This window comes from Puma concolor, chromosome E3 (assembly GCF_028749965.1).
Source record: "Puma concolor isolate L17-30 chromosome E3, mPumCon1.1.hap2, whole genome shotgun sequence".
NCBI classification, from domain to species: domain Eukaryota; kingdom Metazoa; phylum Chordata; class Mammalia; order Carnivora; family Felidae; genus Puma; species Puma concolor.
The window spans coordinates 840,116-862,577 of NC_141682.1; the positions used below are offsets into that span (position 1 = coordinate 840,116).

A 22,462-nucleotide genomic window follows, 5' to 3' on the forward strand; every position below is an offset into this window, starting at 1 on the left:
AGACTCACACACACGGAGGAGACAGTGGGGCCGGGGCTGGGGGAGCAGGTGGGGTCTGTGTGTAACAGGACCGAGTCTCAGGGTGGGGACATGGAACGTTCCGGAGCCGGACGGTGGGGAGGGCTGCACAGCAGCGTGAATGTGCTCAGTGGCCCTGTATTTTTTAAAACGGTTAAGATGGCAAAGCTCACGTTATGTATATTTTTGCACAATAAAAACAAAAGAAAAACCCTCCTCTGTTAAAGATTTCAGACCAAAGCCCAACGTGGGAAGAGGTACTTCGTGGCACATTTAATACACATGCAGCGTTGAAACTTCACGGTACGCATGGCGGCTCAGGCATCACAGAACATCCACGGGCAAAGGCAGGGCTGGCCGGGGTCGCCTCACAGTGGCGGCCTCCCAGACTTGCGTAGGAAGGGCAAAATTGGGCTAACTGCACGACCTCGTTCTCATGTCTGTCACCAGGGGCCACCGTGGCTCTCTGTCCTGCCCCCGGGCCTCTCTAGCTCCAGCTGACGCGGACCGAAAACACATTGAAGTGGGGTTTCAATCGATCGTCGACCTGGGCCGGTGTGGGGCCTGTTTGGTTTTTATCTTTCCTGCTCCGGGAGGATGGAGGTTCAGAAAGCACCTGTCTCCCGGGGCAAGGGCTCGTGTCCAGTGGGGCACCGCCGGACAAGTGAGAAGGAGCCCCTGGCCGTCACAACCGTACCCAGGGCGTGTCTGGAAAACCCCTCCTCCCCCTCAGAAGGTCCCCAAGGAGCTGCTCTTCAAAGAAGCGAATATCATGCGGCCCCCAGCCTGACTCTGAGAGAACCGTGCTCCCTGGGTCGTGGAAATCGTCCAACTCCTGATGTCTCCTTCCTGTCCCGGCTGTCCGGCCCAGCGAGGGTGACCGTCTGGCACGCTGGCCATCCCGAGGGGCGAGTCTCTGGAAAGGTGGGGACGCACACTTGACCACATCTCTCCTCTAGGGGCTCCCGCGAGCCTGGGCCCCGGGGTGGGGGGGGCTAGCCTGCGGCCAGATGAGGCCCCCTCCTGTCTGAGGCAGGGGCTGCTTTCGGTCACTCTCCTGCCTGCCGTCTCCGACAGGAGCCCCTGGAAACAGAGGATCCCCGTGGGACACCCCCTTTCACGTCACTGCACCCCACTCAGACTGCAGCCCTGGTGGCCTGGCCCCTGGGGCACAGGGGCGGGCGCATGTCCCGACCCGGCCAGCCCAGCACCCCCCTCCCGCCCCGGGCTGGCCCGGACTCACAGCTGACTCCTGCGCCCCCAAGACTCGGGGAGGAGTGAGGCTGGGTCCCACAAGCGGCAGAGGGGAAGGCCTGGGGGGTCTTGAGGGCCGTTTGTTTTTGAAACGCATGAGGTGACCGTTTTTTTCCAAACAGGAGTCCGGAGGAAGGGGCGGCCCCGTGGAGTTGGGGTGCCCGCCCCCACGGCCCGCGGACACGGGAACAGGCCAGCACACGGAAGCAGGGAGGTGGGGCCGCGGGGCTCAGACGGTGAGGGAGATGAAGCTGTTGTAGCGCTGGATGTTCCTCTTGAGGATCTCGGAGCAGGGGCCCAGCACGCGCTCGAAGCGGGGCCGGTCCAGCTTGACGCACTTGAGGGGCCCCCGGGCCACCACGGTGGCCGCCCGGGGCCGGTTCAGCAGCAGCGCAATCTCCCCTGCGGGGGAGCGGGCGGTCAGGGGCCGGGTCCCCAGGGCTTCTCCAGACGGCTGGCCCCCCACTGGCCCCCAACACGCGCATGTGCACGCACGCGAGGGCACACACACGCGCGCGTGCGCACACACACACACACACACACACACTGACACGTCACCCTTGGAGCACAGCTGGGCACCGTCCTGCCTCCCCGCAGGGACTTGGGTCACTCGGGGCTCCAGGTCACGCCCTCCCTGGGGACAGCCATGTCCGTTGAGGGGGTCCCGGCCTGCCCCCCACGGGCGCCCCCGCAGCTCTCCACCTCAGGGCCCTTCCGGGGCTCCCCTATGAGAGGGCGGGGAACCCACACTCACCAAAGTAGTCGGAGGGCCCCAGGCGCCCCACCTCCACGTACTCTTCGTTGGGGGACCGGCGCTGGAGGACGGAGGCCGTGCCCTGCAGACGCCAAGGGACAGGTGAGGGTCAGCAGTTGGGGGGGTCACAGGCGAGGGGGCATGCCCAACCCCCGCTCCAGCTCCCGTCCGCCTGCTCCCCGTCTAAACCGAAGTCAGGCGTTTCCTCCTGTGAGGTCAGAGGCCACCGCAGGCCGGGCAGTGGGGAGAATCTTTGGGGGCACCCCGGGCTGACCTCGGGCTAGCTCCCAAGGACTGGCACTCCAGTGGGATGGGCGTGGACTAAGGTCATGCCCCCAGGGAGCAGCGGGGGCCCCTCCCGAGGGGGGGTGGGGGGTCTGCAGAGGCTCAATGATTAACACGGAGCCCACGGAGCCGCCTCACACGCGGGGAGCCGCAGACGGGCTCTGACCCCAGGCCCCCTCACCTGCCAAGCGCCTCAGGCCAGTCCCCTGTCTGGGGAGCCCCCCCGACTCTACACCTGTGAGGATCAGAAGTGAGGCTTTGTAAACTGCCCGGAGCATCCAGCCGGCGCTCAGCCCTGCTTGGTGGATGTGCATAAACAGCATCACTCCTGCAGCTGAGCCCCGTGGCCGGGCTGAACGGCCTCCGGAATAACCGAGCCTCTGGACAGGCTGCCGACGGGGCTGAGGCCCGGGGTGGACGAGGGCCCCTGTACCCTCTGCTGCCCCGGGGCACCCGGGCCCTCAGCCTGTCAGGCGCGTCCGTGGCCCCATGCCCTGGCAGCACCGACAGACGTGATCCTGATCCAAGGGGGGGGGGGGGGGGGCTCAGTTTACCCGGCTCAGGTCGCCGGCCAGGCCGGCTCCCGCCTCACCGCAGGCTGGGGGAGACGCTGTGAGAAGACCCTGCTGGTGCCGCCGTGCCTGGAATCTCCGGGCACCGATCGGCAGCCACCCCCCCCCCCCCACCGCCGGCAGCTGGATCCCCGCGCTCACCCCTGCACCGGCCATGGGGCCGCTCGGCTCATGGGCGTCTGGCGTGTTTATGAAGCCAGCTGATGGATGGAGCCAGACGTCTAAACAGCAGACCGATGCCGCCACTGCCCGGGAGGCGAGGGTGGCAGGGCCTGGAGCACACGTGCTCCCTGCCCAACCCCAGAAGGCACAGAGTCCTGGGCTGGGAGCAAGGCTGAGGGGACTCACGGGCTCCGACATCGTCAGGGAGGCACAGGGAAGGTCACCCCGGCACCGCGTGCGGGCCCTCCGTGCCCTGGGCTGCTGAGACGGGCGTGATTTTTCTCAGAGCCCCGCTGTGCCCACCTAATTCTTTGACATTTATGTCCTATAACTACGGTGTACGTGACCTACACGCCTTTCATTCCCATTTACGTAATTTCCATTTTACAACTGGGATTGTTTTCCTCTTTCAAAACCCCAGCAGTGGAACTGGATGTGTCCCGTGTGTAGAATCAGTGACACTCCAGCCCGAGAGCGTCCGTTCAGATGCAAAGCCAGCTGCAGGGGCCTGAGGGCTCCTGGAGTATCTGTGAGGCAGTGGAACCGGAAGATGGGCAGCCGATTCAGTGGCCCAGACAGGTGTCAGGGCCCGGGGCTCACCCCTGCGTCCTGCTCTGGAGACCTCAGGCCCTCACGGTGGCACAGGAGCTGCCGCGGTTCGGGGAGTCGCCAAGTGTCTCCCCTTGCTATCGGCAGGCATAGAACCCACTGCTTCCTCCTGCAGCTTCTCTCCTCAGCAGGAAAACCTTCCAGAAGCTCCCAGCAACCTTCCCTCACACCGCATTGGCCCAAACAGGTCGCACGCTCACAGAGGCCCGGCCAAGAGGACGGGCAGCAGTGGGAGGGGCTGAGGATCAGGTGGTATTCCCAGGAAGGAGTAGGGATGGGTCTGGGTGGGCCAGCACCGGTCGGGGGACCACCATCCACCGAGAGACCGGCAGCACTTCCTTCCCGGGGGCGCACAGAGCAATGGCCACGTGAGACGAGGCAGGCCACGACCGTGGACGCTGGGGGGCACGTGCACACGGGTATGTCACCGTCCCAGCCAGACGGAAGCAAGGTCGTCACACATGAAGCAGGGAGAGCCCACGGCAAACACACGGCAGGGGAGCACCACTGTCGCCGGCCGCAGCCCCCGCCTGCTCTGTGGGTAGATGCGACCACGTCCTCACGGATGGACAGATAGACAGATGGACAAGGGCGTGTGCTGCCCCCCGCGGCTGTGACATCGACCACGGGCGCCAAGGCGAGGGGGCCCCAGGGCCACGTGGAGCCACCTCCCGGCCCAGAACGTGCTCACGAGAACACGCTTCCTTGCGCTCTCGGGCGTGTGGTTTTGGGGTCTCCTGACCTGGCGGTGCCGGCAGACGCCGTGGGTGCAGACCCTGCGCCCGCGGGGCCGCGGTTCCCACGACTCGCTGCCCAGGCTGCCGACGGGGCTGCACAGACACCCCCGAGGGACCGCCAGCCGGAATGTTCCGGGCCGGAGAAACACTTGCCAGAAGGCTAAACCGTACTCGTCAAATTCCTCTCTCAGTGACTCTAGGCCCGGCGCGAAAATAATTGGGTCTCGCCGAACGCGGCCTGGGAGGGCCCAGGAGAAAAGCGTTAGCACCGGCGGCAGGGGCGGGATTCCTAGATGACTCCCTCCTTCGGCGCCGTTTCAGTTTTAAAAACCGACGAGATTTCCGTGGCTCAGGTTTTCTCCAGTGGGCGGGTGCGATGCCCACAGCAAGGGGAACCTGTCAGGGTGGCACGCGGGGGGGCACTTGGGGGCGGCTTCTCCTCCAGGACCCCAGCCGCACACCCTTTTACTCATTCGTTCGGGGGCTCAGTGCCTGCAGAGTGACTCCCTGGACCCCTGGACCCACCACCCCGGGCGGACGACAGGCTCGTGCGGGACCCGCGTCCGTCAGACCCTGTACGCGCCCCTGAATAACTGAGCGCCGCCAGGCAGGGGCTGGAAAGCCGTGAGAGACGCACCAGCCCCACCTGAAGCCAGAGCCGGCCGACCTCAGCTCCGCAGAGCGCCGGCCACAGCCGCGGGGGGGCCCCCCACTTCCCAGCCTCAGCCTCCTCTTCCACAGAATGGGTACAGGACCGTTCAGCCTCCCGGAGCAGGGGCCCGACTGTCTGCACTTCAGAAGTAGCTCCATCCCCGTCAGATGGGACAGGTGGCCATGAGGGCAGTGGGCGCTTGAATAAGCGGAACAGAAAACACCCGTGGCCGCGGCGTTCACGAGACGTTCCCGCCCGTTCCTGCCTGATGCCCGGGGACCCCTGTGGACGCACCGCCGTCCGTGTTTGTGTGCTTATGCACAGGCAGCGTGCTGCACGTCTGCACGCGCATGGGAGTAACTGAGCCCGCGGGTGAGAGCACCTCGCAGACAGCCCCAGGCTCCCCCTGCATCGGCGAGTGGGCGCCCGTCGAGCTCCTCTCTGTTCCTCCCGAGGGGCCGGGCCGACTCTGCCAGAGCCCCGGTCCCCCCTCCCTGTGGCACGGCGGAGAGCCACGGGGCAAGGGCATCACACCCCGCGGCCGCCCACACCCTGGCCGGGTTCGCGCTCGGGTCCAAAGGTCACCCGTGAGGCCGGGGCCCCAGAGCGTGAAGCGCCACAAGCCCTGGCTGCTGGCGGTCCTTCCTCCAAACCCACAGTCTGTCTCATGCCCCCCAAGTCAGGAGACGTCTGTCAGGAGCAGGGGGAAGCGGCCGGTGACCGATGCTCCAGCGGGCACACACGATGTCCGGGCTGCACACAGGCGGCCGCACCAAACGTGTCCTGGAGCATGACGGGAGGGGCCTGTGGGTCCCAGCCCACGGCTCCCTTCCCCCCGGGCTCTGCCCCCAACGTCCGGCCGGTTCCTCCCTGCCACCCGCAGCCTCAGGGGCACCGGGGAGTGGGTCCGAGGCTTCCTGGCCACACACGCCCTGCTTCGAGTGAGGGCAGGAGAGAGGGACCACCACCCAGGGCTCCTTCCAGGCTGGGAGGGGGGGCGGGCAGCCCGCTGCAGTCCACTCTGGGGTCCAAAGGTTCTGGTGCTCAGCCGAGCCCAACGGCCACCAGCCCCGTCCCCAGGAACCACCGTCTGCAGACTCTCTGTGCTGGCTGGCGGCCTCCACCCAGGGCACCGGAGCCACGGGTAGGCTCCTGTCCCAACGCCTCCCCGGGGGGTGGGCGACCCAACCCAGACCACACAGGGCACCGTGGCCAGCAACTACGCTCCAGCCCTGCGCCCGAGGTGAAGGCCTGAGCAAGAAACAGAGTCTAGACGTGCAGACCTTGGGGCGGGGGGCACGTTTTCTGTCTGGGAGAAACATCCCCCAGACTCTCACCACGTCTCTGACGCCGATAACAGAAGCCAGGAAGAACCCGTCAAGGAGAAGGCACTTAGGGACGCACACGAGACGCCATGGGGACGGCGGCGAAGTGGGGGGATGGTGGGTGGGGAGGAGGCAATGTTTTCCTAAAGACGTTTCTGCGTCACCAGACTTGTTCCAGGAAGTGACACTTCGGTGGCACGATTTTGTTAATGTTTTGTTTTTCTAAGGCTCCCATCGAGGTCTAGCCTCGGCTTCCAGCAAGCTGACTTGTGTGGGATCCAGAATGTTCTGGGGCAGACAGTGCCAAGGCCCCGAGCCACACGACAGTGCACTTAATCCACGGCGGCACGGAAGGTGACGTACGTGCCCTCACGTCCGTGTGCCGAGGCCGATCAGAGCCGAGGGCCTGGCCTGCCAGGTCCTGCCTGAGGGGTCGGCCAGGTGTGCAGGCAGGTGAGCTGGCGAGGGGGTCGTCGGGCCCCTGACGAGGAAGGAGACATCACAGCGGCCCGCACGGGACGGGGCCTGGGAGGCCCCCCTGGCGTCGGAGGGAGGCCGTCCAGGCACCGAGCGGGCACCGGTGTGGGTGGAAGCAAACTCCTTTCGCCCGGCAACCGCGCCCCCGGGCCACACAAAAACCTGCGGCTGGGTGTTCAGGGCGGCTACGCCCACAGCAAGCATGCTGCCCCTAAGCAGGCGAGCGGCTTCGCGGGGTCAGGTCCAGACGAGGGGCCGCGATTCTGCGCCACAAAGGACTGCATGCGATCACCGATAACCTGGACTGCACGCTGTCTGATTCCAACGACAGGACGTCCTGGAAGAGGCGGAGCTGCGCAGGCAGAAGACGGGGGCTGCCTGGGCTCAGGGCGGAGGGAGGAGCAGGGGGAACACAGGGGACTTTTAGGGCGGCGAACAGCGCGAGGGACACGGGACGGTGGACACCTGCCGTCCCACGTTCGCCCAAACCCACAGAACGTGCACCCACCCAGAGGGACCCTCCCGTGAACCATGGACTCCGGGTGATAACAGCGTGTCAGTGTGGGGTCACCGGCTGTGACAAATCCACCATCTGGGGGACACCGATAACGGGGGAGTCTGGGGGGGGGGGCGGGAATTACGGGAAATCTCTGTCCATTCAGCTCAATGTTGCGGTGAATCTAAAACTACCCCCTAAAAATGAAGTCTCAGGGCACCTGGGGCTTAGTCAGGTGAGTGTCTGACTCTTGAGCTCGGCTCAAGTCATGATCTCGTGGTTTGTGGGATCGAGCTGACAGCTCGGAGCCGGCTTGGGATTCTCTCTCCTTCTCTCCTGCTCGCCCCCCGCCCGCCCCCAGCTTGTGAACACTCACGTGTGTGCGAGCACTCTCTCTCTCTCTCAAAATAAATAAATAAACTTAAAAAAAAATCAAATCTTAAAAATCAGAGAGAGAGAGAGAACTTCTCTGAACTCCTGCTCTCTCTTATTCTGGGGGTCTGGCCGACGAGCCAGCAAGCACCCGTGACCTCGGGCAGCCCCACGCCAGGCCCGCAGAACAACGGTCTGGGCCAATCGCTCTCCCTGGATGCAGACTGGAGGCCACTTCCCTCTGTTGGTTTCTGTCTGCAGAACGTTTCCTGCACCTCAGGCCCCGCCCCAACCTGCCCAGCACACCCTCTGTCCAGCGGGACCGTCCCTGCTACCTCCTGGCCCCAGGGCCCCCAGCTACGGGGCCCTCCTGCCGAGGCCCGGCCCTCCTCCACGCGGACCCAGGGCCAGTCTGTGCCAACGGACTGGGACCACTTCCCTCCTTGGCAAGTAAACACAGAAGCGCCCGTAGCTGCTGTCCCCGCCCCGCCTCGGCCTGGCACGCAAGGGCATGGCACCAGCCCAGCCACGAACGGCCCTGGGCACAGAAGGACATGCCCACGGGGGAGGTCTCCTCCCTATCCCCCAAGATCCCGGTGAATCGTGCATGCCCACCAGCCTGGTCCGTGTGTCTGAGGGGCCAGCAGGGCCAGTCCCCGGACAGACCGTGGCCTCGGGAGCAGTGGTTATGCCTTTGCTCCAACACTGTGGACGTTTACAAAATTAACTTACTAAGAGAGCAGATGAACCAAATCTGGAGTTTCCGTGACAGTGTCTCCCCAGCCGCCAGCCGGTGGGCCTCAGGGGGTCCTCCTGGGCATGCAAAGTCAGGCCCGCCCACCTCCTTGCCAGTTCTGGAGACCAGGAGCCGGCAGTCTCAGGGCCTGGAACAGCTGGGGGCCTGGCCAGTTCTGCACCCGCTCGCCCTCTCTCTGCCCGGAGCCCAATCCCTGAGGAGGCCTGGACGTGGTGGGTCCCACCTGGCGCGCCTGCCGGCTCTTTGGGAGGGAAGTGGTCTAGAGAACACAGGGCCACGCCCACCCCACCGGCAGCCACGGGTCAGGCCCTGGGAGGACCCAGGGGCTTTGTACTCTCCGGGTCTGTCGGCCGGGTTTACCAGGCCGACCTCGCTCATCCACTGAGGATGTTTTCAAGAGCTCTGGGGGTCTGGTGTCGTGGGGATTCAGACACAGCAGGTGCACGCACAGAGCCGGGAGACCACCTTGCCCAGGAGGGGCACCGCTCCGGCACAGAGACCCTCAGGGCTCAGGCGAGGCCCCCGGTCTTGCAGCCCAGCCCTGCCTTCCCGGCTGGGCTCCCACCGGACGGCAGGCGTTCATGACTCACCAAGTGTCTGTAGGGCCATTTCCCGCACCTGTGCAGGGCAGGCAGTCTCCACCAGCCTCGGCCACACCTCGGGGACCAGCAGAGAGAAGACGAATAAGCAAACCCCACGACCATCTTCCAAAATGGAGTGGAGACACTCAGTCAGGCAAAGGCATGAGAGCGGGGGCCCGGCCCCACTTACTGACTGGAGGAAAGGAGGCCAGCCACGCAGAGCCCCCCAGCCAGGGCCCCCCAGCCGAGGCTCCCTACGGCAGCTGCGTCTGCAGGCGCCCAGGGCCCTGCACCTGCCTCAGGGGCCCCACACCCCCCGCGCAGACACCTGTCTATTCCAGAAAAGCCGACGGGCATGTCAGTCGGGATTCTCCAGACAGACAACCCACGGGACGTATATGTGTAGAGAGACGTCGAGTCCAGGAATTGGCTCACAGGACAGCAGGGACCGCGAGTCCAGAATCTATAGAGCCGGCTGGCCGGCAGGGGGTGTCTCCCCCGGGGGGACACGCGGGTCTTTCTTCTCTCAAGAAAAGCCTTCAACTGACTGGCTGAGGCCCACCCCTTCACTCAACATCAGCTCATGTCCATGCTAGTCCCATCTGAAAAATACCTTTGCAGAAACATCTAGACACCCGGGGACCGCGGCTTGCTCAAGCCGACCCATCAAACTGACCCTGACCGCAGGGAGCCGCGGACCCCGGGCCCCTTTCCCGCCATCTCCCTGTGCGCAGACCAGCCCCGCTGTGCGGGGGAGCTCACAGGCGGCCCAGGAACCGGGGGTTAACCCACTCCACTGTGTGCGTGTGCTGTTCGCCAGCTGAAAGAGGACAGCTCAAACCAGACTGGCCACGTGCCCGAAAGCTTCCGCAAGAACGTGGGCCACCCGCGCCTCGCCTCGCCCCAGGCCTGGCCTGGGGGGGGGGTGGGGGGGGTCTCTTCTCATAAGGAAACATCGGCCACAGGATGGTCACTGGGGTTTCCAGAAGTCTCCAACCAACGGAACAGCCATCGGAGGGAGAACAGCCGACCCAACAAAACACACGAGTAACACTACCTTCTCCTGCTTCATCTCACGACAGTCCGGGTCGGCTCGGGTCAGATGGAGGCTGGCTTCCCCACCCGAGGCACCACTCAGACCAGGGAGCCACCAGGCAGCTCGCTGGGTGCTGTGGGGGAGCGAGGCTGGCAGGCTTGACCCAGGTGTGGCAGCTGTAGCCAGCGGGCCGCCTCTGGCCGTGTAGCAAACACCCAGGAAGCTGCATTTCAGGCCGAGAGCCTCGATTCCCGTGAACCCTGGGATCCCACCAGGACCTACCGGACTGGGTTGATCACAGAGGAAAAGGGGAAAAAAATCCAAGTTGCCAAGGAGACAACTTCAAATACATTTCCAGGAGGGTCGGGTTACATTCCAGAGCCGGTGCACGAGCCCCTGCCCCCGACCACACGGAGGACGTTCCTGCACGGGGCCCCAGGCCCAGGGCAGGGCCCAGTGCCACTGTCACCCCACCGCCCTCCCTCGGCACCTTCTCCTGGAGACCCCGCAGGGAGCCACACAGGCCTGCCCCGGGCACAGCACGAGACCCAGAAAGGTCCCTCTGCATCGTCACCCATCACCCTGTGTGAATCACAGAGGACAGTGCCATTCTAGAAAAGAATGAGGGGTGCCCACCGGACCCTCTTGTGGGACGCACACATGTGCACACATCACGCGGGAGCAAGGAGCAGGACCCCGGCCACTGGGATGCAGGGCGCACGCTTGCTGGCTGTGTGGCCTTGGGCAGAGGCCCAGCCCTCCCCTGCCCCAGGAGGGATGCTGGCCCCTGACCAGGCCTCCCTGACAGGTGCCTGGGGGTTCACACAATGCCCGGCACATCCTGGGCTCAGAAAGTCCCAGCTCACGACATCGGGATTAACAAACCAGGTGACCACTCCCCTCCCTGGAGCTGTGTGAGGGCCCCCCACCCCCTCGCCCATCTGTGCCCATCACACGCGTTTAATGCTTTTTTTACCCGTGTCCTTGGACCCGGCTGGGAGGTCCAAGCCTTAGTCCACAGCAAATGATGGACAATTGTGTGGGCTGGCCACAGTTACTCCCTCAGCTCGGAGACCACGACCCCTGAGACCATGAACCTCAAAGCCTGCGAGGCCGGCAGACCAGACACAAGGGCCGGGTGGGGACTGTGGCTAACAGGGGTCCTTTCCCACCCCTCCAGTCTGCCGATTGTGGCTAGGTGCCACATGTTTACAGAGAAGTTAGAGTCCCACTGCGACGAGAAAGACCTTGATTTTTAAACACTGGTAATTAATTCAAATGTTTTAAAAAACCACCACGCAAATGAATACAAACGCACCTCTGAGCCAAAGTGGCCCCGTGAGCACCAGCTTCTTATTAGTGAGTTGAAACCTAGGGCAGGAAAGGATTTGTGCCTTCGAGCCGGCACCACACCCTCCCCTTGGTCCCAGGTCATCAGAGGAGGGGCTCCACACGTGCACCCCTCGCGGGGACACACAGGCAGTTTCAGGGGTTGGTGACTTAGAGCCACGGTCTGTCCCCCTCTCACCGGCCGCTCTCACCTAGGCACCTGCTAACGCCCGGGGACCACGGCTGCTCTCTGGAGGTACAGTGGGCTGGACACCCAAGGTGGGGCGTCCAGTGCCCGGAGCTCAGGGCCCCACTGATGAGCTGAGCCGTGTGGGTGTCTCAGCACGGCTGCTGGTGCCAGGAAGGAGGCGCCCCCATGACCAGCCTGGGTGTCCCGGCGAGTCAGACCCCGCTTGTCCAGGAAGCAGCGAGGACCCTGCGGTTGGTCACATCCAATGCAGATTTGGGGGTGGGGTCCAACAAAGTGGTGGCTGGAGGGACCCCCTCCACCCCCTCCTGGACCTCATGTTCTTAACCGGGAAATGCCAGGCCCACACAGACCCAGAGAGGGTGTCACATCCGAGGCCACAGCAGAGGGGACATCACCCACCGGCCCCTTTGAGGAGCAGGACAAGACCTCAAGGGTCTCCCCCCCTCCGCCAAGCTCATCACGGGAGGAAGAAGCCGGCGGGCACTCCCCTGGGACCGGCTCCACTCGCTGTCGACCTAGAATCAGAATTCATTCTGTTTTCTCCTTCCTTCCCTCTCCCTTCAGAAGGACTTGTGACTCACGCAGCCGAGAACTGCTGGGGCTGGGGTCCTCCAGAAAGATTCACACAGCTTCCAGGGAGCCTGGGGTGAAGGAGCCACACGTGCCCCCCACCCGCAGGCACCATGTGTCCCCGGTGGGTGTGGGGCTGGGACGGGTGCAGGGCGGGGGGCGGGGGCGGGGGCGGGTTGTGCCTCCGGTGCCCTGGCAGACCCACCTTCCAGAAATTTCAGGCGGGTGGCGGAAAGGGACCCTGACACGCCCTCCCGGGAGTCACAAACCAGATTTGTGTTTCCTGTCCAGGTCTCACCCGTGCTGTTCGTGCTTCGTGTGCCGGCAGAGAGGGCTCCGCATCTCACCGGCACCGACGACCCGGCAAGGTCCCCTCTTGTTTTGTTTTTATTTTTAAAAACGTTTATTTTTGGGCGAGAGCGTGAGAGTGTGCGAGCAGGGGAGGGGCGGAGAGAGAGGGGGAGGGAGGGTCCCAAGCAAACTCTGCACGGTGAGCACGGAGCCTGGCACGGGGCTCGATCCCGCGAACCGCGAGACCGTGACCAGCCCCGAACGGCTGTCGAGAGTCAGACGTACCGACGGAGCCCCCAGGTGCCCCTCCTTCGTTTGTTTTGGACCCAGAAAGTGGCCACTGGCGCCGAGCAGGGCGTACTTTGCTGGCCGTGCAGAAACTCCAGCGTGGACGGCCTGCTCCGGACAGCGCCGGGCCCCCACGCTGCCCTGCCGAGGCCTCCCTCTCTCCGGCGGCAAGATGCACAGCTGAAGAATGTGTTTTAACGAGCGTGAACGTGAAATCCTTCCGCCCCTGAGCGCCACGGGAGGAGGAAGCGAGCCCAGCAGGCGGCGGCATACTTGTGGCCCCGCGTAATCGGTGCTGCCCCCCGCGAGGCGGGCCCCCCATTCATTCCGGGCAGCGTCTGGGTGGGGGCTCACCCGGGGGTCCCAGCCCGGCACAGCCCTGGGGACGGGCAGCCACAGCAGCTGCTTGCCTCTGTCAGTGACAGGCGCGAGTGTGGCCGACACGGATTACGGCCCCAGCGCCAGCTGTCGCCGGGCCTCGTAAAAATGACTCACGCGCCTCCAGCCTGGGAACCGGGAGCCTCTTTTAAAAACCAACGTCTTCGTTTGAGGTCCTTGTAGATGGGCGCATAGTCGTGAGAGACAGCACGGAAAGATGCCACAGACATCTTTGTCCGCCAGTGACAACGCGCCACAGAGCTTGGGGTGCCGCGCCACCCAGGGTCCCGACGTGGGTTCCGACTCTCCACCCGCACTGCGCACACGCTCGCGTTCAGTCCGGCACAACGTCCTCCCGGGGCACCGCACGCCTGGGGACCCGACGCTGTTTTCCAAGAGGAGAGTCTCGCTTCCGACTCTCCGGGGCGAGAAGACACGACGGCACGGTGTGAGGCCGTTAGCGGGGCAGAGGGCGGGGGGCTCGGGGTCGGCACACGGGAGCGATGCGGACGGAGCCCCCGTGAGGGCGGCCACTCACCTCCGTGATGATGAAGAAATCGTCCCCGGGCTCCCCCTGGACCACAATCTTCTCTCCGTCCTCAAACTGCACAGGCTCCAAGGCGTCAGCCACGGTCAGGCGCTCCCACTTCTCCAGCGACTCTAGAGTGGGCGACAAGGGGACCGTCACTGCGGCCTCGCCCCTGCCCTGCACCCGAGCGCTCGCTCAGCCAAGTGCCGCGGATCGGCAGCGAGGGACCCGGGGCGCGTCTGTGCGCTGGGAGGGCCTGGGCGCCGCAGCACTAAGTCGGGCCCGTGGGGGGCCCCGGCCAGCACGCCCGCCGAGCACTGAGGCCACGATGCGGTTTGACGCGAGTCTGCTCGGAACCACCACCGGCCGGGAAGACGCTTCGTCACCGCTCGGCTGCGAGGCTCGGCATGGCTCGCCTCCCGTTATTTCAGGTCAACACACTTGATTCCATCTCACGCTTCTCGGCACAGCTTTGCAAGCTCCGTGTCCCCTGCCGCCCCTCCCCACACCTCCCCTTCCTGGTCACTGTCCATCCCTAGCGCCCTCAGGAAGGGAAAAAACACCCAATACGCCCCATACGCTCCTTCTGTAAGAAAATAACGACTGCCTGATTAACTATTTCTTTCTCGGCAGAAGAAACCTCCCCGGCCTAGACTCCTCAGATGCTGCTTAAGTGGGTCAGCGGCTAAAAATACAAAGCAAAGCATTTATTTTAGAACTAGGTTAGGAGCGGGATTTCTCCACTTTAAGACGCCCGCCAGTGCTTCTCGTGGCATAGGACCGGCTTTCGGGGAGCCGTCAGTGCACGCGCCCCACCGGCCCGCCTGGAAAGGTCTGCAAGGCCGGAGGGGCCGCTGGGGAGTCAGAAGCCGGGCGTTCCCACGCAGCCCCGCACATCCACCGCCGGGGACCGAACAGAGCAGTGGCCTCAGAGTGGCACGAGGGGTGCGGGCACCAGTGGGTGCGGGCAGGCCGGCCGGCCGGCCAACGTGGAGGTCTTGCCCGTGGGTTCCGAGCGAGAGCCACGGGTCACGCTGCTGGGGGGACGTCTGTCCCCATGTGTCTCTTCAGCGGGTTTCTCTTGTTACACCTGAAATGTGACGCTCCGAGGCCTGAACGTCGACTCGCGAAGCTGCGTCCCGTCAGAAGATGCCAGGAGACGGCGGTTCCTGGGCCCCGATTACTGAACGGGCTCTTCTCTGAGGCAACTCAGGAAACAAGCCCCGGCAGTGGTTCTTCTGCTGTGCACAGCCCGACCCTCCAGGCAGCACGGTCCCTTTCCCGAGCGGGACGGTCAACGCTGCACCCGCACAGAATGCAAACAGAGGCAGGCGTCCCTCCGCCGTCACAGACGTCCTGCAGCCGGAGACCGAGAGCCAGCAGGCGTGTGGCCTGCAAGCAGGACACAGGGAGGCCGGGGTGCCTTCTGTGCTCACACCCCCCGGGGTTCCGCCACGTTCAGTGCCCCCCAGGGGCCGACTCCTATGTCCGTGCGCAGAAACCAGAACCCCCGGGCCCCGGGCGCACCGTGGCTGCCCACGCTCCTTCATGCCGGGGGCAGGCTGCCGAGACCAAGGCCCCCCCACCTTCCAATGCCGGAGGGCTCCGTGCAGCTGGGTGACTGAGGGCCAAGGGGTCAGTCTTGGGGTCGCTCTGCCCGACGGCCACGGAGAAGCGCTAGCTGGCGGTGGGTTCATCGGAGGGAACAAAGCTTCCGCGTGCAGCTGAGCAGAGCACTGAGGGCGCCTGGCACACAGTAAGAGCAGGAGGGATCGGAAGGCGACCGGGGCGCTTGGGCTCCGAGGGAACGGGAGACGGTGAGGGACCAGGGGGCCCCAGGCCCGGGGATTTCTCGTGGGGCTAAAACACCCCTCCTCCCAGCCTCCGTGAGACCCCGAGGACCCGCCCACGAGGCTGCCGAGTCTCGTGTCGCCGAGTGCGACACTGACCCATCAGCACAGCACCCCTTCGTATGACGCGCCCAGACCAGGCACCTGCAGAGACGGGCTCGTGGGCACAGGGCCTCCCCCGGGGGCGACAAGAAGGTTCTGGAACCAGGGAGTGGGGGTGGGGGCACAACCCTGAGCGCAGACGCCCCGAAGGGAAAAACTCTGGGACAGCGGATGCACTTCTACCACAGGAGCACGAGGAAAACGAGACCCTTCTCTGTTCGTTTCGCGGGACCTCAGAGGGTGTGGGGTCGCGCCGTGGCAGGCGCCCCAACCCCGGGGTCAGACGTCCTGCGGCGCCCTCCCTGGCAGGCCTACTTGATTGTTTTTGCTTAAGTTACTCAGATTCGCTACAAATAACTCAAGAAACGGAACGAAGCGTAAAGAATGTGAAAAAGTGCCGAATGCCACCCTACGTCACATCGCCTGGCCAAGTGCCTCTCCAGTCGTAGATCCAGACGGGAGGGTGGACAGAAGACGGTCACGGATGCTTTTACAAACACGACCACCAGACGCTTCCAACGTAAAGTCTTAAAGTTTACTCTGCCTGAATTTAACACCAGGCAAAGAAACCAAGAGTCTCTCTCTCTCTGTCTCTTTCGAGGTAAGATACTTTCTTTTCCCAAACATTCCCCTAAAAGAGATCACGAAAAACACTGACTCAGTGGTCAGGTTTCACACACATTGATGCAGATGGAACGCCCACTTTTTGGGTCCAAAGGGGTAGAAAACAGGCCATTTCAATTTTTCTTGATGTTTATTCATTTTTGAGACAGAGACAGAGCACAAGCAGGGGAGGGGCAGAGAGAGAGGGAGACACAGAATCCGAAACAGGCTCCAGGCTCTGCACTGTCAGCACTGAGCCTCATGTGGGGCTCGAACTCACGGACCGCGAGATCATGACCTGAGCTGAAGTCGGATGCTTAACCGACTGAGCCATGCAGGCGCCCCAAAAACGGGCCATTTCACGTGGGTCGACTTGACACCCTGAACTGCAGGCAGGCTCCGTGTCGCGGGAACAGGTGGCCCCATCTGGCCTCCCTCCCGTGTTGGTTTTCGCTCCCCGGTGTGGGCTGAGAAGGAGCAGACACACCCATCCCATCCAGGGTCTTCTGAGCCTGCCTCCGGGGCGCTGGCCCTCCTGCTCTGGGCGCCTGGGGCCTGGCGGGGGCTGCCTCGTGCCCTGCCTCGATCGATCAAATGCCTCCGTGTGGCTCTGCCCTTCCTCCACCCGCAGCAGCTACACCCCCGGGCGCTCTCCTGGGCTCGGTGACGTGCCCTCCCCGGGGACCTGCTCCGCGCACGATCTCGTCCATCCGTCATTTGGAAAAAAAGTTATCGAGACAGTAGCGCACGTGACGTAACCCAGCAACATCCGTCCTGCGCAAAATCACGCGAAGGTTTTGTCACGATTGCTTCAGATCCGTTTGTTAAGGTTTTAAAATTTTTAGTTTGTTATTAGGGAAGCGTGGTTGACCGTAGCCATCACTGATAAAACGCCAGTGCCCTGCACAGGGCGCCCAACCTGACTTCCGCCTCCCTCCCCGCGGCTACGACGTCCCAGGACCCAGCAAGATGGCTTCGCAGGCCCTGCTGAGCCGGGACCGTCTGCTGCTTTCTGCCTGCCCGCAGCTCTGGTCACTCGCTTGACTGCCCTCCACCCCAGAGGACGTGGCAGGCCTCACGCCGTCTCCACTGCCTGGATGCCGAACACCGCGGTCTCTCTCTGCGCCCTCGCGAGAGACTCCCGAAGGCCGTAGGGTGGGGGGCACCGCTGTGCCTGCTCCTCCCGCGACCCTGCGGACCTCCGAGGCTTGGCCGGAACGCGTCTCTCCAGCTCTTCCCTCTTCAGGCCGCTGCTCTCTGGGCGGACGTGTGTCCTAGACGAACCCTGTCCTGGATTTGATTTCTGTTTCTGTGGCCGTGCTCTCTTCCTAACTGGGTTCCTTCCGTGTGTGGCTGGCTCTCAGCTTTTCTTGGTAACTTCCGGCACCTATCCCAGTCCCAGTCTGTTCGGCCGCGGTGGCCTTTCCCCCGACGCATCCACACTTGGTGCAGGGGGTGCGGGTGGGGCTTCCTCCTGACCTGCCCCCCAGTCCTCCGCTGGAAGGGCAGGCGGCGGGCACCCCCCACCCTTGTCTCTGCAGCCTGGACAGCGGGCCCCGGGCAGAGGGGAGCCCAGCTGGGAGCCAGGGCTGCTCCGGTGCCGGGTCAGCCCGGCGTCCCTACGGGCTCACACCGCGCAGGGAGGGGAGCGCCCCGATCCTGTAACCTCATCCGCGAGCCTCAGCCCCAGTGCTGGACTCACACGCAGTGGGTTTTGTTTGCTTCTTTTCCTTCCTTGCCCCAGCACGCTCTTCCCCATCCTCACCCAGAAGGCCATGAGGGCTGCTGCTGGACAGTGGTTTCCAGAGGTTCCCGGAGGCTCGGCACTCAGCTGTCCCTCGCCCTCCCAAGCGGGGCCCCGCCGTACTTGCATTTCAATTGATTAAAATGGGACAAAATTAAAATTCGGTTCCTCGGGCACACCAGCCACAGGTCAAGTGCTCAACGCGGAAAGGACCGTCACCACGGCTGAAGGTTCTCCGTGACGGGATCGGCCGGCTGCAAACGGTGGCCCCTGTGTATGTCACAGCTACTCCAAAACACTGAAGACTCTTGCTGGTGAGAGTTCTGTTGACAGTGCTGGAAATCGACTGAAATGCAGCCAACGTGTTTATCAGACCACAGGGCGAGAAAGGGCAGTGAGTGCACCGGGGAAACCCGCTTGGGAAAAAAGAACACATCAGGCCCGGGAACGCTCGACACTGGGGACCACGCTTACTAGAACACGAAATGGGTCTCGAAACTGACGGATACGGAGGAAGGGCTGGCGGGGACACCGAAAGCAGAGGGACGGACAGGCGGAGCACGCGGGACGAGGGCACAGACGGCCCAGGAGAGGATGACCGCGCCCGGCGGATCAGACACAGAGCTCTCGGTGCACGTGGACAGACACACGCATGCGCACGTGTGAGTGTGGCTGTGTGTGCACACGTGTGTGAACGTGCCTGGGTGAGTATATGCACATGCACGTGTGCAACTGTACCTCGCGGGTGCATACGCGTGGGAGCGTGCGTGCGAGCATGCCCGCGTGGGTGCATACGTGTGAGCCATGCCTGTGAGGGTTCACACGTATGCCTGTCCCAAACCCACGCGTCACCCAGAGGGCTGAACCTTCCAGGCACACGGGGAACATGGAAATGGCTGGACCCAGCAGGCAGGACTCAGATGAGACCGATGGAAGCTACCGGCACAGGCTCGCGCGCGGCGTGGGGGCCACTGACCCAGGATGGAGACCTTGCTGAGAAACTCCTCGTACATCTTGCGTTTTCTCAGGGTGCTGCCCTGTTCCAGAGAAAGGAGAAGACAGAAAAGAAGGTGGGTCTTTGTGCCTGAATCATGTTGACATTTCCAAATTTCCCCAAATGACTCTGAACTCTTAACAGGAAACCCTTTGACCATTCCATGTCCCGCAAGCCGCTCAAAGACCCCAGCCGGCACCTCCTCCAGGCAGCTGCGCCTCCCCTGGCCGCCGACAGTGACCTCATCCAGCCCGGGCCAGTGACGGGTCCACACGACGAGCACACAGCCAACCAGAATCCTGCACTGGGGTTTCTACGTGCTCGAGGCAGATGTCCCCAAGGCGGGATTGCAAGGGGTACTGTCTGAGCCGGGCTCACTGCACCCCCACCCTTCCCCCCAACACACACACACACACACACACACACACACATACACACACACACACACCTGGAGAGGCTCTGGGGCTGTCGGCAGAACTGAGTGTGTGAAACCTAAGGAGGGAGTAGCTGACATGGGTCAAGTCCCCGGACTGGTCGTGCCTGAACCTGGGGCCTGGTGAGAAGGGCCAATGAGTTGCTTCTTTCCCAACCAAGTGCTGGCTGAACAACATAAAACCAGCAGACAGGGCCCTGTCAACCTCCGCGTGAATTAGAAATGAAAATCCACTCCAAAAAGTAGAACCTGAACGCGAATTGGAAAAGGGCACCCGCTTCCTCAAGCACGCACCCCAAGTGAAGGAGGTGGCGGCCCAGCCTTCCAGCAGCCAGCACCAGCCCGGCAGGTAGAGAGCAGTCTGGACTTTGTCCCCTTGGCCTGCTGCCCACGGCCTTTGCACAGTGTACGCACTCCACAACTGGACATGGCTGCGCCACCACTAAGTCCTGTGAAGCACCGCACATTCAGAAAACGGGGACATGCTCTCCACCGGCAGAGCAGCAAGCCTGGTCTGGTTAAATTCAAACGGCCTCCTCCATCACCTGGGACGCGGAAAGGATGGGTCGACCACAGACCCGACACCTGGTATGGAGAGAGGAGGGAGGAGGACAGCGACGGTGAGAATGTGCTCGGGCCCGGGCAGCAGCAGAAACCCAAAACGCTCAGGCCCACCTCAACCTCGCGAGAGTCCCGTGAGACAAGGGCACGGTTACCCTCATCCCCAGACGAGGAAGCAGGCTCGAGGGGCAAGCAAATGCCTAGACTGGGATCACAGGAGCAGGAATGGAACCCAGGCTGGGTCCTACACATCCCACAGCTTGGTGACGATGGTGGTGGTGATGGTGATGGTGGGGTGGATAGTGACAATGGCGGGGGCAGCAGTGATGACCTTTGCCAAGTACGGTGGTGGAGGGTGGAGGGCTGATGGGGCGGTTCGGGAGAGTCCCGTTCCACATCCACATCACCCGTAACCTCCCATGCTCTTAGACCAGTCTCACCACCTCGGGGTCTCAGTTTCCCCAACAGGAGAGCGGTCGGTCAGCACCACGTTCTCCGTGTCTTCGACCTGGGCTTCTCCCTACCTTCCTCCAAACTGCCCACATCCTCACCTCAGCCCAGAAGGCTCCTCGTCTGCTTCCCACTGAGACGCAGAGGGAGAGCCACCAGCCCCTGAATGACCCCCCGCCCCCCGCCCCATCATCAGAGATGGGGCTGGAACCTCTGCAAACAGGCCCTCGCAGCTGCCCAGACGCCTGATCTGGGAAGAGGTGAGCTCAGCTCAGACGTCCCCAGTGCTGCTAAGACCAGCGCCTCGAAGGATCAGCTCTCTCCGTGACCCTGGGGTCGCCACCAGTCTCCACTCTACAGGGAGGTGTGCAGGCCAGGGAGAGGTCGTAACCTGCTTGTGGCCACTAAGAGGCGTGGTCGGGGTCAAAGCAGGACGTCGATGTACAATTGGTGTTCATGCCACAGAGATGGAGACATGCTGGGCATCCTCCCCCTGCAGAGGGCACCCACTGCGTGCGGTCCTGGACCGCGGTACTCTGGGCATCACCCCTCCCCTGAAGCGCCAGGCCGCCCGGTGGCTGAGCAGAGCCGGGACCATCCAGCCCTCAGCCTCCGAGTTCAGGGGGTCACCACTACACCCACAGCCTCCTGAGGCTCAACCCAAAGAAATGTTGAGAACGTTCTAGAGCATAAGGTCGTTTTCGGACAAGCCCTCTTCAGGTAGGGGTGGGGGGTGCTCAGTGCCCACAGAAAGGGCTGGAAACTGGGGGACCGGTGGCCCTCCCCCCGCAGGGCCTGACATCTGAAGACAGAGGCAGCCCAGGCTGACACCAGGAGGGCCTGTCCCCAGCGCACGGAGTGCGCTCAGGAGCCGTGGGTAAGTACAGAGCTCTGCCACCGCCTGGTCGGTGCACTGGAGGCCCGGCCTTACCATTCTGCAGTGAGAACCTCACGGTGCCTGACACAGGGCACAGGGACCGATGGCAGGCGAGGGCAGCGTTGGGAGGCCGCTCCAAGAGGCCAGCACAGGGAGTCCACTGGGGCGGACACCCCTTGTCTCGTGGCCACACAGACACGGGATGCATAGGAGAAGGTGGGAGACTTGGGCGAGCCAGGATGGGAAGGGCGGTGCTGAGCGTGGGAGGCGCTGGGGGCGGGGGGCAGGGCAGGCCAACGGAGGCTGCGGTGTGCACCTTTCCCCAGCTCAGGGCGTCCAGGACTTGGGAGCTGCACGCACGCGTGACACAGGAGGGGCGTCCGGACAGCCCTGGGTCTGATCGCCGCCCCCCCGACTAGGCGTGCGGGCAAACATTCCCACTTCCGGCCTGTTTCCTCGGCTGCACAAGTCCCGCCCCAGAGGGTCCCGTGAAGGTTACGGGAGCCCAGGCCTCCCCAGCACCACAGAGGCTACAAGGCCCGAGTTCAGAATCCACACAGAGGCCCACGGTCATCCCCGGGGCCCTCCATCCGGCCAGGACCCAACAGGGCCAGGGGACCCAGCCAGCCAGACGACACAGCACTGAAGGGGCTTCTGCCGGGCCGCGGCTGGTGGCCGAGGCGAGGACGCAGAGCCAGGCGGCCCGTGGCAGAGCCCAGGGCGTTTCCAACACCGTGGCCGCCATTGTGGCCGGTGTGGATGCTCAGCCCGGGCCACCTGACGTCCTCGCCGGCCTCGCCGTGGAAAACACGTTTCTTCTGAAAAACCACCGATGGTTCCCACAGCCCTCCCAGCAAGGATGCCACCCAGTGGAAGACAGGCCCGACTCTGCCCAGCGACCTCGGACACTAAAGGCCAGCGTGGCTGGGTCCAGCCGTCTCCTGCTGCAGGACAGCTCATGGGAGGAGACCGGCCGCAGCGGCCGACCGAGGCGCCCCCGCCTTGGGGTGGCTTCCCGCTGTGATGGAGACTCTGGGTGAGGGTGGGTGGGAGCCCCGGGGCCTGTTCACAGCTGAGTGGGAGGCAGCTCTGAGAGTCTGCAGCACCCCTCAGTGCAGGAGAGGCTGGCGTGGGACTCCGCTTCCCGGGTGCACGGTGGCCCAAG

General features: G+C 63.8%; 1 protein-coding gene across 2 annotated transcripts in view; it reads right to left on the reverse strand.

Annotated features, from left to right (window-relative positions):
- Nucleotides 1–266: 266 nt before the first annotated feature.
- The window catches only part of PRKAR1B (protein kinase cAMP-dependent type I regulatory subunit beta), a 103,407-nt gene continuing 81,211 nt past the window's right edge, over nt 267–22,462 (reverse strand). For both annotated transcript variants that reach the window (XM_086691830.1, XM_086691829.1), the window contains exons 8-11: nt 18,959–19,019; nt 13,693–13,814; nt 2,027–2,108; nt 267–1,674 (exon numbers count right to left, since the gene is read on the reverse strand). In XM_086691830.1, coding sequence (XP_086547956.1) covers nt 1,502–1,674; nt 2,027–2,108; nt 13,693–13,814; nt 18,959–19,019 — 438 coding nt within the window. In that variant the 3' untranslated portion in view covers nt 267–1,501. The remainder of the gene's footprint in view (nt 1,675–2,026; nt 2,109–13,692; nt 13,815–18,958; nt 19,020–22,462) is intronic.